Genomic DNA, 17,767 nt, shown 5'->3' with positions numbered 1-17,767 from the left:
TGTGTGTGTGTGTGTGTGTGTGTGTGTGTGTGTGTGTGTGTGTGTGTATGTGTATGTGTGCACATGCGCCTGAGTGTACCCGTGAAGACCAGAGATCATCAGATTCTTTCTATTACTCTCTGCTCATCCCTTGAGACAGTCTCTCACTGAAGCAGGCCAGCCATCCCACTAGACTGCCTGCCCAGCAAGTTCCCATAATCTTTCTGTCTCTGTCCCTTACAGAGCTGCACAGGGCCATACCTGGCCTTTTTACACAGGTGCTGGGGACTGGACTCAGATCCAAGTGTTCTTGCCCATATGCCATTCCCCAACCTCTGTTACTTACTTATGATGAAGAATTTCTTTATATTAGTTAGTGGTGTCTTATTTTTTAATATGTAGAGCTGTAGAAGAAACTTCATATTTTTTCTTTGGGTTGTCTTAAAGGTATTTGGTCTTTAGTAACTGTTCTTTTGCTTGTTTCTCTTTTTTCTTATTACTTTCTTTGTTTACCACAACACTTCATCAAAACTTTATAGAAATATTTCACCTGAATTGAGAAAGTCCTCAAGACATATGAAAGATTTGTCCCCATCTCAATCCTGTCTCTGCCCTCAGGAAACTATTGTCATTAGTTTGCTGTGGATTTCTTGATTGGGGAAGGACTTGGGAAGATGGAAGTCCTTACTAACTACTACATTGTTTTATTTTTTCCCTTTACAAAAATAAGGTCACATACTCTGGGGTCTTTTTCATAAATTTCCTTTACCTACTCTTTAATATATAGAAGTTATATTTCACTTCCACTGTTCAATTTATCTAATTTAAACTTTTTAATGAGGGTTATGAGTGCTTTTTTTTTTTTAATGTGCATGGGTGTTTGGCCCACATGTGTCTGTACAGCACATAAGTAAATGATGCTCTTAGAGGCAAAACAGGACATCAGTTCCCTGGGATTAGAGTTACAGATGGTTGTGAGCCATCCACTGGGTGCTGGGACTCAAACCCAGGTCCTCTGAAAAACTGGCCAGTGTTCTTAACCTCTGAGTCATCCTCCTGATGCATGCTTTTTTATGTTTTAAAATAGTAGACGAGATAGAAATATTACAGCCCTCACTCCCCAGCCTACGTCACTCACTCATCAGAAATAACATTTTTAGCTTTAAATCAGACACTGGTACTCTACAACTTGTTTTGTTGTTGTTTGTTTGTTTGTGCTCCTCGAAGTACTGGTAATTGAATCCAGGGCCTCATGCTTCACACATAAAAGGCAGATGCTCTAACACTGAGCCATGCCAGGACATCATGCCTAATTTCCTGACTCACCAGTCAAAGATCTGTGTTGTTTATTTAGAGTATTGTGTGGGTGTGTCATATTTTGTTTACTCAGTTTCTTGTTGATAGATTAGTATTATATGGAACATTGAATATATTGTCTATATTGGTATATTTTTTAAGTTTGATAAACTATGGATTTTCATGTCAATAAATAATGTTAAGTCATAGTAACGATTTTGTGTTTTTCTCATATGTCATTCTTACGTTTTACAGAAGATCTGGCTACCAGTATCTCTGTATCAAACTGTCAGGTTCAGGAGAATGTGGTAAGTAATAATTATATCCCATATGTGTAGACTGGATAATTAAAATAAGAGAAATAATGTGAAGATCTTGTCAGGATTACGTCTGTGTCCCCACATACTGGGCAGTTGCTAAACTAGATACTAAACTAAGCTTTATAGTGAGGCTGTCCCGGGAATTTCTTCACTTCAAGGTCAACATGAGAATATTGCACAGTGGTCCACAGAGGGAGCTTCCTGAAGAGGAGTACACTGGGTATGACACCCTATTGCTGTAAAGGACCAGATGTTAAATAATCAAGTCTACCCAACTTTGCCGCTATAGCACAGACCTACACAGGAATGAGTGTGACAGTTGTAATAAATTTGTGGCCACTGGAATTTGAATCTCATGTAATATTCACAGGTCACAAATTATTACTTTGATTTGTCTACTCATTTTAAAAACTTAACCATCGTGGATCAAGAGCCCTAGAGAAAGAGCCAAGTCCATACATTGACACCTGTTGACTCAGATTGGAAGAAACAAATGAATGTGCTAGAAAATTTTTCTGTATTCTTCTGATAAAAATTCTTCTGATAAAAATATCTCTTTTACCTGGAGTTTCAAGCTATTACAGTTTTCTAACATAAGTTTGGAACTTTCTAAGATTGAAGTAGAAAATAAATTTCTAATCAGCAAAAGATAGCAAACACCAGGAGATATAAACCCTATATCTCGTTTCCTGGAGATGGCTAAAATAAATTCCATATTGGGGAAAGAAAGGGGAATCCCAAGAACATGAGCGAAAACATCTGAGTAATCCCACAAGAGCCTAAAGAGATATGATCCATGGCTAAGGAGAAAAAAGATTCAGCTTTGTCTTTGATTACCTTGAATGGGCCATGTCTAATTTGATTTGAACAAAAATTTGATTACTTAAATTAAAAATTTGAGATTGATAGCATATACAAATATTCTTACCTTTAAAGTCTTTATTACAACTTAACTTGTATGTATATCCACACATTAGTTGGCCTTTGTTTCAAGGCTAAAGCTTTAGATCTGTTAAATGGCCTTATAGTCATCTTTCACCAGTCATACCCACAGTTCTGGCAGGACACACTCTAAGTTAGTGTTTGAATGTTCTGAGAGCAGCAAACAGTAACCCCCCCCCCAAAAAAAAAAAAAAGGAGGAGGAGGGAAGAAACTGAGTGATCAGTGATTTATATTAGAATTCCTCACACGTCTCATCAGTCTTTTAGAGTCAACTCAGTCTCAGTATGACTTATGTCTTTATTTTGCATGTGGTTCTAAGTGCACATGTATATGGAGAGACCAAGGGGTGAGTGTATGTGGGTGAGTGTGGAGTGCAGGCGGGACAGGGAGAAGAGCAGAAAGAGAGAGATTGGGGCTCATTGATTAGTTTAGGCAGGCTGGACCAGCAACTTCCAGAGATCAGCGTATCACACCTCCCACATTGCAATTACAAGGATAAAGCACCATGTACATCTTTTTTTAAAGTAGGTTCTGGAATAGATCCTTGCACAACAGGCACTTTACCAGCTGAGCTATAACCCTAGCCTGCGGGGTTTGTTGTTGTTTTAAGTCAAAGATAGCAGTCTCCTTTTTGGTAAAACTTTGTACTTAAATACTTTCATAATTTTTTTCATAGATCACTACTAAATGTGAGGTTTATTTTCAGCTCAAAGCATTTTTTTTCCTGAAGGTTTTTTTGATTTTTATTTGCTTGTTTCGGTTTATTTTTGAGACAGGTTTTACCATGTAGACTAGGCTGGTCTTGAACTCACAGACATGCCTGCCTCTGCCTGGGAGGAGTGCCAACACACTTGGGTCCTAAAGGTCTCCTTACATAATATGTCATGTTTTCATATTCAATCATTGAATAAGATTGGCCTATGAAGCCTGTGCTTCATAAAATATTTTTGACTCTGATATGAAAACAGAGTCAAAGACATTGATGGTGTTGGATGGAGAAAACTGATCCTGCTTGCTTTCTTGGTAGGATATCAGCAGTGTTTACCAGATCTTTGCAGACGAGGTGCTCGGTTCTGGCCAGTTTGGCATTGTTTATGGAGGTAAGCAATGACAGCCTTTTATATACTTATTCTAAATTGTAAAATTTTAGTACAGCTGTCATTCTTTTAGCTCACAGTTCTGTCAAGTGCCCTTTTACTCAAAGGCTGGTTTGCATGCTCTCATCATAGTCATTTTTTGTTAAAACTAAATTTCCCTTCATTTCATTTGCAAAGTTCTAAAAGTAACAGAATCAGGAAATTATTTTATAATAATCTTTATTTCTCCCTGCAACTCATACATAAAGATGTGTTTGTGTTGGATTATGTGGACTGTCCACTGGAGTATGTTCCCCACTAGTTTCCAATACAAAGAGAGCATTCATCTTCTGTTGGCATAAATATTCTGTCATATCAGAATACCTGAACCCTTATTCTGCTCAGTGGTTAAGAATACTGATGAAACCCGTTTAACCTCTGTGTGTCTCAAGAAAAATTATTTTTGTTGTTTTGCTTTACAAGACAGTGTTTCTCTGTGTAACTCTGGCTGTCCTGAACTCATTTTGTAGGCCAGGCTGGCTTCGAACTCACAGAGATTCACCTGTCTCTGCCTCCCTGAGTGTTGGTATTATCGGCATGCTCCTCTCTTCATCTTTTAATATAGCACATTTTCTTAGCTGAATCTTTGAATGTGAAATAGCCTTGCATTCCTGGAGCAAACCTATCTAGTCATCATACATTATCTCTCTCAAATTTGATTTATTAATATTTTCTTAATTGTTAGTCTTGCCAACCCGCTTGCTCTGAGGACACTCTGTGTCTGCCTTCAAAGCGCTGGCATTTCAGATGGGTCCCCATGCCCACCCAGCATGTATGTGTGCACTAAATGATTCAAACTCTGCTCTTCACAGACAAACTACCTTACATACTAATAAATAAAAATGTAGTTAACATTTTTGCACTTCTCAATTCATGTAGAAAGCTTCTAAACTTTAGTTTGTTTTTTGTTGTTATTGTTGTTTTTGTCTGAGACAGTATATCTCTTTGTAGTTGTTTGTCCTAGACTCACTTTGTAGACCAGGCTGCCCTCAAACTCACAGAGATCGGCCTGCCTCTGCCTTCTGAGTGCTAGGATTAAAGGTGCATGCCACTATGCCCAGCTTGTGTCTCAAAATCTTGATACAAGATCTGCTTAATGAAGGTAGTGAATTAATGAATTGCACTGCTCATAGTCTTATTGGAATTAATTAAAATTAATATGTATGTGAAAAAAAATCCATAAACTATAATCAAAAATAAAATGTCAAACCTTTGCTGCCCTTGCATACTCTTTTCAGTCTTACCTTTCACACTACCGTTGGAGGGAACCTTTCAGAACATTAGCATCTGATACTCACTTCTGTACACACAGAGCCCATTGTCTGTGGTCGGTGTCCACCGCTCTTAGCATATGCAAGCTGTTACAATCTCTTCTAGTTTGGGTAACCTGTATTCTAATTGTACTTCACTTCTTATTTCTTACAGTCATGCCTGCACGCCTCCATATTTTGCCTCTGCACCTTCTCTAGCCTTTGTTTCTTCAGTGAACAGGCTTATCTGAATGGCTCTCTCAACTGCAGTAGTTTCCAACCTTCCTAATGCTGCAACCCCTTAATATAGTTCCTTATGTTGTAGCAACCCCCTACCACAAAATTATTTTTGTTGCTACTTCATAACTGTAATTTTGCTAGTTATGAATCATAATTTAAATATTCAATAATCAGATGGTCTTAGGAGACTTCTATAGAATGAGTATGTAGGACTCCTTACAGACTCCTCCCAAAGGGGTTGCAACCCACATGTTGAAAACTTCTGCTCTGTCTTTTCTCCCCACCCTACCTCTCCACTGAATAAGTAGATTGTGCTTCTGTAGTACTCCTATGACATAATGGGCATTCTTCTACCATAGTGCCTGGAACTATGGGTTTCTCTCATCTCGCTGCTGAACTTTGAGGATGGCCTTAGAGATGCCTATGTTTTCCTTATATCTGCCCTTATGCTTCACCCAGAACATGTGTAGGTTTTACACATGCAAAATATCTGTGGTTTGCAGCTTCAGATTTGTTCATTTTAGACTAGGGGTATCTCTGAAAGACCTCCCTAAGGAAAGAGAAAATGATCTGAAGTACTGCTAGCATCTTACTAAATACTCGTTTGTCTAGTCTTTTAAAGTAGCCAAATTTTTAGGGCTGTGGCCTTGAAACAGTTAAGAATAATCTTCAAGTTAGTAGATTGGTAGAGAACAAGTCACATGCGTATTAAATGGAGCTAATAAACAAACGTGCCTGTTGTTTTCACCCCTTTAAAGTGTAGTATTTAAGCAGTGACCCCACTTAATAGAGAGAAAATAACTTGTTTTATTTAATGAATGAGATCCCATTGCATACTTATTTTATATCAAGGGTCTGGAGTTTGAGAGCATACCGTAGTTGATCACTCTTCTGACTTAGTGAACCTAGGGTAAGATTCACTCATACAGTACTTCCATCTGGGCAGTCTCCGAAGACCTGATCAGGGCATTTAAAAACTGGCACTTAACATGATCTGTTACTTCTCAACAAGCAGGCTCATGAAGATGTTATGCCATTTCAGGTCATGAATCTGCGTTTGTTATGGGGCAGTACTACAGAGGAAGGCGTCACATTTCTTAAGAGTGTGGGAAAGAAAATGCAAGAGTAAATACATAAAATTTCAGTCTACAGACAGCTTCCCAATGAAGCTTTTCTGTTATATGTGAACTGCCAGCTTAACTCTTTTCTGTTCTTCAACAGGAAAACACAGAAAGACTGGAAGGGATGTGGCTATTAAAGTAATTGATAAGATGCGATTCCCCACAAAGCAAGAAAGTCAGCTTCGGAATGAAGTGGCTATTTTACAGGTAAAAAATGAATATGCTTACATAGGCTTGAGTTTTGATTAATGGAATTTTGGATGAATATTTTAGATGATACTGACACAGATAGGTTTTGGGGATTTGTTTTGAACTTTTGAATACTGAATATTGCAAATCATTTTTTTTCTTAAGATTATAATAATGTTTAAAGGGGCTGTTATTATTTTATTCTATAATACAGCTTTGATTAGAACTTTTTTTTTCCCTGAGCGAAATCTCAAAAAAATAAAGAAAAAATTCGGTAACTTCTGCTGTTTTTATCATGTCATTATTTTATCCATCAAATTCTCAGAAATGATGTGAATACACCAATTAAAATAAAAATAAACACTGACTAAAAGTGTCTACCTTTTAACAGTAATGTGTTCTATTCATTCAAAGTTCTTTGTACTGCATGTTCATTAAAAGTTTGGTGGTGTTTACTTTGGTTTGGTTTGGATTTTGTTGTTTTGGTTTTATTGAAGCCAACGTTTGCTATGTAGCCCAAGATAAACTCATCTCACGGTGATTTAAGGCTTAAGTCTCCTGGGTGCTGGATTGCAGATGTCACCTCCAGGCTCAACTTATTAAAGTCTATTTTACATATGTGTTAGCAAAATGTAAATCACATAAAATAAAGACCTAATGTTTTTATCTCTGTTGGGAGTTATCTAAAAGATAAATATTTTGCTTGATTGTTGTATCTTCTGTATGTTGTAAATAGTAATAGTAATAATAATATGCAAATACCCACTAGTTCATTTTGTGGTTTTTCATGCTATTTAAGAAATACCCATGTAATAGTTAATGCTGTCAGCCCTTCGTCTGCTTGTGGAGAGTGATACAGCTGACTGCACCTAGGCTTCTTTGAAGGAAAGCATTGTTTAAGCAAATGTGTCTGATCCATTTCTTGCCTTCCTATCACTGGGAAGTAGCCATCATGTTTTCAAAGGAATGACAATCAGAAGTTTCCGTTCAGGTGGCCCTAGGCTCCTACCAAGCCTGCTTCCAACAAAGCTAACTTTAGGCAGAATACTAGTAGCATTTACATGGGCTCTGTGTCAGGGTGCATTGTTGGTGTTTTCTTACTGAATTTTAAAATCTTGCTTTACAGCTAATTGTAAAGCAATAAACATAAGGATCTTTATGTAAGGGTTGATTTCTTTGGTTTTGATCACAAACAGAGCCTTAGACTGAGTATTGAACTTGGGAATTTTCAGTTAATGCACATAGTGAATTCTGGTTGTTTGTATTGTGTTACAGTTAGGTATTTTAGGATATCTCCAGAGACACTACTCTCATAAAAATTTATTTGGGGGATGGAGTTTGTGTGTGTTTGTTTGGGGGATGGAGTTCGTGTGTGTGTGTGAACTTGTGACTTGAGGTATTCCTCAGCAGTGTGTAAACTCAACAGAATCTATATGTATATATAGTTTAAAGATAAACTTCAACATGCTTTGAATATGAGACAGTTTAGCATGAACTTCTACTACAAATACTTTATAAAACAAAATTTTCACATCATACCTTATTACTGAATTGGTTCCATAAGATTTAGTCAGGGAACATTCCAGATAAACTTTTCAAAGAGATTGGAAAGAATCTTGTTATAGTCTCACAGTCTAAACACCCTTCACATGTACCTTGTGACACACACATAATAAAAGGAGTGTTTATAAGAGAATGAATAAGGAAGGCAGAAGAGATTTGTAAAGATTAAAACTGGAATCAAGAAAGAAAACACAGTAAATCCAGATGTGAATTCTGTGTATGGGAGGTAAGAGGAGGTATGTAAAAGTAAAGTAGGCAACCTAAGCTGAAAAACAAAACCATTGTGGAAAGAAGACAGAACAGAAGATGTGGAGTCTCTCCCTTCCATGAATCTACGTTCCAGTATACAACTGGGAAAAAATACCTGTGATTCTTGTTGTAGATTTTATTTTATATGCTTTTAGTTTACTTTCTAAATGTTTTTATTCTTTATTATTATTGCCTATATACATGCCGATTTATAAATCCAATCTGCTGGTTTCACTTATTATTGCCCATGTGTATGTGTGCTTAGGGTTCCCACTTGGGATTGGACCTACGGGGGCTCGGCCCTGGAGCAGACTGATTGTCCCTGTCCCTGTAGCCATTATTTGCCTGTAGCTCGTCACTTAGGGGTAGGCCTTCGGAGTTTTTCCCCATCCATGTTGACATGTCACCTGGTAGTGTCATTGTGTATGTCTTGTTTAGGCAGCCATATTGTTAAATTTCACAGATGTAGCTTCCCTGTCATATTTAGACACTGTCTCACAACAGGTGTCCTGGTCTTCTGGCTCTTGCACATGTTCTGAGCCTTCAGTGTAGGAGTTGCATTGTAGGTATGTCAGTTGGCATTGAGTACACTATGGTCAGTTGATCTCTGCATCTGGACCAGTTGTGCATTTTTTTTTAATGGTCTCTGTCTAATGCAAAAAGACAGTTTCTTTGAGGAGAGGTGAGAGTAAACTATTTTTCTTTCTATCCTGTATATTCATATAGTCATTGTAGAGGTTTAGGTGGCTTCATGTAGATGAGTTCTCTACTGAAGTTGATCATCTAAATACCCTGCCACTTCTCTTCAGAATCTCCACCATCCTGGGATTGTAAATCTGGAATGTATGTTTGAAACCCCAGAACGAGTCTTCGTAGTGATGGAAAAACTTCATGGAGATATGTTGGAAATGATTCTGTCCAGTGAAAAAAGTCGACTTCCAGAACGAATTACTAAATTCATGGTCACACAGGTATTTTAACTGTACCTTGAAACTAGTAAAACTAAGAGAATTAAACAGCACCGTTTTTATATATTGGAAAACTAAGGATTGGTAGCCTTAATGCAAGTAAAACAATAATACAGCTACATCTTGCTTAAATATAGTGGAGTTTTGAAGTTATTATACAATTGAAGAAGTTACAGTGGAGTTTAACTGATTTTCTACGTATTAGAGCCCTTTGTAGGGATAGGGTCACTTTTAAATTTTATTCTTATTTTATATGTATGAGTGTTTTGCCTGCGCATGTGTGTGCATGGTGCCTGTGGAAATCAGAACAAGTCAGAGCTCAAGCAGTTATGAGCTGCCTTGAAGGTACTGGGAACAGAGCCTGATCCTCTCAAGCAGAGCAGCTTGTACTTGACTTCTGTGCCGGCTCTCCAGGTCTTCAGTTAGCATGTAAAGTAGGGGGTTTCATTATGGCATTCATATCTGTTTGTCATCGTACTTTGTTCTCAGTTGCTCCTCTCAAAACCTTTTTCCTAACAGATACTTGTTGCCTTGAGGAATCTACATTTTAAGAATATTGTGCACTGTGATTTAAAGCCCGAAAATGTGCTTCTTGCATCAGCAGAGCCATTTCCTCAGGTGAGTCTCTCTCTGGAACCTGATTAATAACAATTTTGAGAACAACATTTACAGAGTACCTCCAATTACAAAGAGCACTGAGTGCACACCACCGTAGTGTCTAACTGCCAGTTTGAGTCAGCAGCTAAGCCATTTAAATTCAGACTTCACTATTGTATCGCTGCTATTCATTTAAACTTTTTCAGAGGGAAGTAGCTCTCAAGGAACAAACTTTTGGGTTTCTTTGGGGGGATCCATTTTTATAATTATGTATATGTGGCTCACAACCACACAGCTCTTCAAATATCTGAATAGAGGAGTCCAAGATTCAGTTATGATACATCACGTTTTATTCATAAGACATGTATCATGACATATACTAGAAACAGCAAGCAGCATTTGAATATGCTTCCACCTCTGTTCTGCAATAACTTTTTGTACTGTTTTTACGGACATCAAATCCCTTCTCTCCCAGTTTACAGTAATACTTTCCCTAAGTCACTTTCTCAGAGTATTTCCTCTAAGAAGTACTTGGCATTGCCTATTGAGCAATCATAAATAACCAAAATCTGATGTCATCTAAAATGATTCAGCAAGTAAGTGCCAAACCCATCACACCTCCTGAAGAGCCTTCCTGAGGAAAACACTGTGGTGCTTGCGGGCACCTTCACATGTAGCCCTATTCAACTCTAAACCAACTGGAGTAGCTAGTCTGTCAGCACAGAAGGCTCTTGCTCCTATAGCTTTTCTACTGTGTGCATCATCATCATCATCATCATTATGAGCCTTGTTTTACTTACCTGCTGATATGTAGCATCCTTGGCGACAGATATTTCAAGATTAAACAAAATGAAGGATGCTTCCAAGTCCTGTAGCTTATTTTTCATGCGGCAAACATTGAGTACTTTTATATGTCTAGACACTAGAGGCCACTGATGATTCAAAACGGAAACACAACTTACATACAGAGAATAGAGAAGGGATTCCCATACAAGTGATTGAAGATTAGCACCTTCCCTCCATCTCATCAGAACAACAAAACTGAATATTTGCTCCATGAGTCTGACAGTTTACGTTCTGGAAGACAGAGTACAAATTTTTAAAAAATAAATGCTAGGATAGCTCTTCCTACTACTGTAATATCACAGGGCTACATATATATGTAGGTGCCTCCAGGGAAGTGTTATTTCAGTTTCCCTGTCTACAACTTTTTTATATAGTTAGTACCTTTGGTTAAATGCATTGAGCGTATCTAGGGACGGATATTGACACATACTCAATTTCCAGGTAAAGTTGTGTGACTTTGGGTTTGCACGCATCATTGGTGAGAAGTCATTCCGGAGGTCAGTGGTGGGAACTCCAGCCTACTTGGCCCCCGAGGTCCTCAGGAGCAAAGGTTACAACCGTTCTCTAGACATGTGGTCAGTGGGAGTCATCGTCTATGTGAGCCTCAGTGGCACATTTCCGTTCAACGAAGATGAAGATATAAATGACCAAATCCAAAATGCTGCATTTATGTACCCACCAAATCCATGGCGAGAAATCTCCAGTGAAGGTAAAAATGAATGAAGTTTCAGGTTCACCATTAATCTTAGATCTTTGTGATCACAAAGCATCCTCTCTTTTCATCTCCCTGATTTGTTGCCAATCTTTGAGCACTTTATTATATTTAATTTATTATTTCATTTTTACCCTATTTTGAGATAGGGTCTCACTTTGTAGCTCTTGCTGACCTAGAACTCCCCATGTAGACCAGCCTGACCTCAAAATCACAAAGATCTGTCTGCCACTGCCCCCAAGTGCTGGGATTAAAGCTGTGCAACACTGCAAGGCCAAGCACTCTACTTTTTTAAAATTACTTAATTTATCTATTTATTTACTTTACATCCCTATCCTAGGCCTCTCCCTCCTTTCCTCCCACTCCCACCCTCCCTCATTCTTTTCCCTATCCCTTCTCATTTACTCCTCAGAAAAGACACATACCCCAGCACATCAAATCGCATCAGGACTGAGTGCTTCTTCTTCCCCTTTGGCCGGGCAAGGCAGCCCCACGAGGGGGAAGTTATCAAAAAGCAGGCAACAGAGCCCATGTCAGAGTCAGCCCCTACTCCCCGTACTAGAGAACCCTCATGAAGACTGAGCTGCCCATCGCTACATATATGTAGGGGGCCGAGCATGGTCCATGCATGGTTCCAAGCACTCTACTTTTAAATTGTTTTCCTTTATTTTTCTCATAAGTTTTAGGTATGGCAGTAACCCAGGCCCCAGCAGCCTAATCCAGAAAGTACTTAAGTATCTTTTCCCTATGCTGCCCACTAGCCTCTTCTTTAGTTAGTCACTGCTACTAGTTCCATTTGCAGGAAACAATTATTTCATCCATTTTGGCTTCCCTTTAGCCACAGCAGCTATAAGCTTCTGATACGGCCCTTGCTAAGCACCTTTTTGCCTCACCTCCTACTTCTTACAGAATAGTTTCGTACTCTTTCTTAAACTCTTTTCTGCATTTTGCTTAGGACTCCTGCCAACCCCTCCTCCTCACTACTACAAATCAAAGGCTTCCTAACTTGTGATTGACCTGTGCGCCCTCCTGACCTACCCCTTCTCCAAGCTAATAAGATCTAGTTATGCTAACAGTTGGAAATTTTTTTCTTAGGGATATGTTTTGGTAAGTAGTTCTTCCAGTCTTCAGTACATTGTAAATCCCTTGAATGGATACTTTTAATCCATGCACTTTACACCTAGAATGGGCTTTTGATCTCTTACACAGAGGCTCCATGCTATAGTTCAGTCTGTACAAGCCAAGCTTGAGTCAGGACTGTTGGCATACATTAGTAATCCCAGGACTGTGGAGGTTTCAGAGTTTTATACAAGACGGTTCCTCGGGAAAGGGGTGGGGAGAAAAGTCAGGGAAGAGAAATGAAATTGGTCCTCTTTAATGATGCAAGTATGCCATCCTTAGTAGGCACTCCCCTCATATGCAGTAAAGTACTACCTAGGGATATCCACACCTGGGTTTAGCCAGTCCTTGGAATGAATAAGACTTTTTACCATGTCAGACGACAGTCGGATAAGTACTCCACTAAACTGGGAGGAGTGTGAGGAACAGCAGTAGTCTGCCAGGTTACGTTCACTTTGTAACAGAAAGGCTAAGGTCTAGTAGGAAGCTTTGATGCTCAAAGCTGTCTCAGATCTAAAGGCAGTATGGCCCACAGACCTCCTGTCATTCACTTGACCATTTCTAGATTCTGACACAGCAGGTGAGATGAAACACTTCCTGAAATTGATGCAGACAGTGGACAATATTAACTGAATAAATGAGGGTTTGATGATTTTGAAACACATAGGTAATAAAGTTATTAGGGAAAGTCTTTGCAGGTTGGGACTAAATAAGCTTTCATATCATTATTCCAAACATGTCTTACAGCCTGTGGTCAATATTTAGTTTTATGGTCTCAGTGTTTCAATTTCTCTAAAAAAACTGAATAAAATGTGCTGAGTTTTCACCATAAATACCAAATTACCCCAAATCTGTCCACTAAAACCTGAACAGTGTGAACTTTTGTTATTGTTGCCACTTCATTCTAACTATTTGTGCAAGAAGACTGACTTCTGCCATCTTTTCAGACCAAGTCAGGGAAGAGAGCATTGTGTTATCATTGTAAGAGAAAAAAAATCATCTGAAATCAGAGCCTGTTTTGTTCACCCTTAAAATATAGTAGTGAATACTTAGCACCTGTACATTAAACACATTTCAACTTTTATGTTAAGCTCATTCATCTTCTCAACAGTGCATTGTGTAGATGAGAAAACCAAGGTACCACATAGTTTAGAAACATATTGTGTTACACTGTAGTATGGCACGCATGAGCCTAGCAGTCTGGCTTTGCTGTATTCGTGTAACCCACACTCTGATTGCTTCCTGAATAACATAAAAAGTTGGCATTTGTACTTACTACAGGAAGCATTTATGGGTCACTTCTGTGTCTTAAGTTTTATAGACTTGAGAAGCAGAAATTTCTCCATGCCATCTTTACGTGAATCAAACTGCTGTTCTGCAGACAGAATCACAAGTTTAGGTTCAATACCCCTAAACTCATATATCTAATTTTGTCTTTTCATCTAGCAATTGATTTGATAAACAACTTGCTTCAAGTGAAGATGAGAAAACGTTACAGTGTTGACAAATCTCTTAGTCATCCTTGGCTACAGGTAAAAAAAAAAAAAAAAAAAAAAAAGTATTCTGCATCTCAGCCTTCTGTAACTTTGTCTCCACTAGTGAACTCACTCTAAGAGCAACAGGTTCAGCACATTCCTTGGGATAATCTAGGCCCTCTTTAGTCATTATCTGTGCTATGGCTTGGGTCTCTGAGCTGCTCACATCTTTTCTTCTTTTTAAGGTTGACATGGTATGCTGTTCAATATATTTTACTTTAAGTGCTCACTAAAAGATTTGTTTGTGTTTGGCCTGATTCGTCCATGAGTTATTACAGAGATTTGTCCCAAGACAAAAATCCACACTTGAGAGTGAGCAGAGAAGCTGAGCACTATTTTATAAGAAATGAGGGAACAGAGTAACATTAACAGATGTATTTCTGGGCTCAGTGGTTAGTAAGTTAGTCAGATCATACATTTCCAATCCTTCCCCTGTTTTGAACAGTTAAGATGTATGCCTCTAGCCATGCAGAACAATGTCTTCATGATGGTTATTGTCAGCTAGCTCAAAAGCCTAAGAGAATTTTCCAGAAACTACTTCTTTTCTTTATTAAAGACTTTATATTTTAAATAAGATTGCTACTTTAAAATACTATACTAAGACTCAGGAATGAGTTGGCAGTTGTGTAACTAAGCTTGTAAACAAAACAAGGATCTAGTGGTGTTTTGTCTATTTTATGGTTCATAATCATTTTTTTTTTTTCTCCTAGGACTATCAGACTTGGCTGGACCTCAGAGAATTTGAAACTCGCATTGGAGAACGTTACATTACACACGAAAGTGACGATGCTCGCTGGGAAATACATGCATACACACACAACCTCGAATATCCAAAGCATTTCATTATGGCCCCCAATCCAGATGATATGGAGGAAGATCCTTAATTATCAGTGAGCTAACTTCAGTAAGGAAGGATTCCATTTCAAGAGCAGATACTTTGCTGCATAACTGTTTTTCTCTGCAGGCTACGTTGCAAGGAGGCAGAGTCATGAGGAAATAGTATGACTTGGTGGCACTAGTACTGAAGCTCATGATGAGTAGGTACATGAAGGGAAACTGAGTAATAAAATCACATCATGAAATCAAAATGAAACTTGTTATAAATTTTTGTAGCATAAGCAATAACTGGTTCTGCAATTTTTTGCTAATCCTTTACATTAGCACAATGTGAATTAGCACTTAATTTATCCGTCCTTTGCTGTTTTTACATCATCTTTTCTAAAAGCCTATGACTGTCTAGTTATTGCTTATAAGGTTGATTACTCAGCGGGATTGTAGTTAAGCAGTAACTATGAGGCTAACAATATATGGCTTTCTGCTGTTGGAGGCATTCATTCTTCCTGGATCCCTATAAACACAACACTGTACTGCTAACCTTTTGAGGGATGTATCTTTAATTATGGTCTCTATAACATAAAAGTTGTCACCTTTTCTATGTTGCAGTAGCCACTAGGATAATTGGACAATTGGAGTTACAAAAACGAATCACCAAGCTCTGCCGCTGAACACCTATGTTCTCAATTGACACCATCACGGTTTAAGCCAACAGTCAGTGTGTATAGCTCTGTATTTAACTACATAATTTATCCTCACCTGGGGTTGAATAATTTATAGGCAAAATTAAATACATACTAAAAAGGAAAGCTAGTACAGGGTCACTAAAGGTCATTATACATTAAGTATTATCTTTTCCTTCTTCCTTTAGCCTTTGGATAGAATTGCAGTTATCTGAAATTAGTGTTTTATTTTGAGCGGTTTGGAGGAGTGGGTAAAGTCAGACATGAAAGTTCAGTTTATCAAGGTGGGACCACATCACCAGTACAGCTTTGAAGGAGGAGTAAGAACACTTTACACGTCAGCCCCAGTGGCCAGCTCTTTTTGTAATACTTATTACTATAGGTTCAGGATCCCTGCTCTGAACTGTTGTATACCAGAACAGTCTCGGTTTGCCAGATACTGAAATGTTTGCAGAGGCCGCTGGTTGAGCATCCCTGACTCTTAAGCCTGAAATCCTCCAAAATCCAGAAACTTTAGAGTTCAGTAAACTTCACATTTCCACATTAGCAATATTCTAACCCGTGCTTTACCTAAAGGATCCAGGACTATCCTCTCATTAGAAAAACAGTAGCTGCTGTTTGTTTTGTTTTTCTTTTTTTTTGTTTGTTTGTTTGTTTTTCTTTTTTTTTATTTTTTTTTTTTCATTCCTCAGTGGTCACCAAGAATAGATTTTTGTTGTTGTTTTTCCTTCCCTCTACTAAGAGCAAAATTTGGAGTCAGAAAACCTGAGTTTAAGTCTTAGCATCTATTTTTTTAGGTCTGTTGGGCTGGGCAGGTGACAATAGCTTCTCAGTCTGTAGAGTGGAGATCATAAACTGCTTCTCCTTACCTCGGTGTGGCTGTGGAGATGGCATGTGTGGACATTCCGAAAATCTGGAACGTCAGTGCTGTCAGTTACCCCTGACTGAGATAGCAAAGGAAATACTATGTGGGAGCAGACCAAGACTGAGAGTGCCTTCAAGGATGAGAAAGAGCTACAGGGATCTAGCTAAAATTTAAAATGGCCTTGAAAAAGCAAATCATGTGGTGCCGGTGTTGTAAGTTTTTATGCTTTAAATGGACCTCACAGTAGCCACATGGCTAAGTACATTTAGAGAAGTTGAGGCACAAGGTTAGCTGTTAAAATTCATTGAATTTTAATATGGATTTAACCCAGGCCTGTGTCCCAAGTCCCGTTAACCATCCCAGCCATTGCTGATGTACTGTACATCTATAAGTATCTCCAGGGGACTATCCACCCTCTCTCTGTAATTGTTCTCATACAGCAGTTGTGCTAGGTCTGTTTGACCAACATGTACAAGATGGAACTATTTTGTGTCACCAGGCAACATACTGTGGCTTACCTGTAAGGAGAAAGCTAACTGGAGTGACTGTTGTGTTGGCTGTACTTCTGTAAGCAGACTTTGCAAGCCGTGAAATTCATTGCACTCTTTGTTTTTGTTGAAGGCCTGTGCTGTCTAAAGAGAGAGCCTGCAATAGTATAGAGTTGAGTAACAACTATTTTTTAGCCTACATAACCGTTTGTCTTTGTCTTAAAGCCAAGTTGTGTTTGCATAAAAGTAATTGTTTCTTAGAAACGTGATAATTTTCAAAGTAGTGTATAATGACACTGTTTAGTACATTTTATATTTTTTGTTACATCCACTTTTTGTAAATATTCTCAAACTTGATAATAAAATGTATTTCTCTATCACCATATTTTCCTATGTGAAAACCTTAGCCAGTCTGTAGTACAAGTACCCCAAGGGAGTTTGATTTGGTTGTAAAACTTTCCCTAGGCCTGAGTAATAGAAGAAATTTTAAATAGCGCTAATGCTACATGAGCACTGATTGTATTTATCTACCCCCTGCCAAAGAAAAGCTTTTAAGAAGTCATCAGTTGTATCCTGCATTTGAGATAATTATGTAGAGGGTTCACTTATTGAATGCCAAGTACAAAGAATAATGATAATTAAAATCTTCAGTAACTACTGCAGATATTCAAGCATTGCAACTGCCAGAAGACTTAAAAAATTAAATGTCTAATATGAAATATACATTTCTAGAATTTGATAGAAGGCAAGACCAGGCTTTTCCCTCTTAATTATAAAAACTTAAAACCATTATGTGTTTGGGAGGAGCTCATTGTGGATATTATCTAGTCCCTG

General features: G+C 38.2%; 1 protein-coding gene across 2 annotated transcripts in view; it reads left to right on the top strand.

Annotated features, from left to right (window-relative positions):
* Nucleotides 1-17,310, top strand: part of Prkd3 (protein kinase D3) — a 71,839-nt gene extending 54,529 nt beyond the window's left edge. For both annotated transcript variants that reach the window (XM_055618639.1, XM_055618646.1), the window contains 8 exons: nucleotides 1,531-1,583; nucleotides 3,566-3,638; nucleotides 6,386-6,492; nucleotides 9,096-9,257; nucleotides 9,774-9,872; nucleotides 11,139-11,406; nucleotides 13,975-14,060; nucleotides 14,774-17,310. In XM_055618639.1, the coding sequence (XP_055474614.1) occupies nucleotides 1,531-1,583; nucleotides 3,566-3,638; nucleotides 6,386-6,492; nucleotides 9,096-9,257; nucleotides 9,774-9,872; nucleotides 11,139-11,406; nucleotides 13,975-14,060; nucleotides 14,774-14,947 (1,022 nt within the window). In that variant the 3' untranslated portion in view covers nucleotides 14,948-17,310. The remainder of the gene's footprint in view (nucleotides 1-1,530; nucleotides 1,584-3,565; nucleotides 3,639-6,385; nucleotides 6,493-9,095; nucleotides 9,258-9,773; nucleotides 9,873-11,138; nucleotides 11,407-13,974; nucleotides 14,061-14,773) is intronic.
* Nucleotides 17,311-17,767: the final 457 nt, after the last annotated feature.

The sequence above is a fragment of the Psammomys obesus genome, unplaced genomic scaffold (genome assembly GCF_907164565.1).
Source record: "Psammomys obesus unplaced genomic scaffold, mPsaObe1.curated_primary_1811, whole genome shotgun sequence".
In the NCBI taxonomy this organism is placed as follows: Eukaryota; Metazoa; Chordata; class Mammalia; order Rodentia; family Muridae; genus Psammomys; species Psammomys obesus.
The sequence above is the reverse complement of the archived record's forward strand: the minus strand, read 5'-3'. Positions and strand labels throughout refer to the sequence as shown.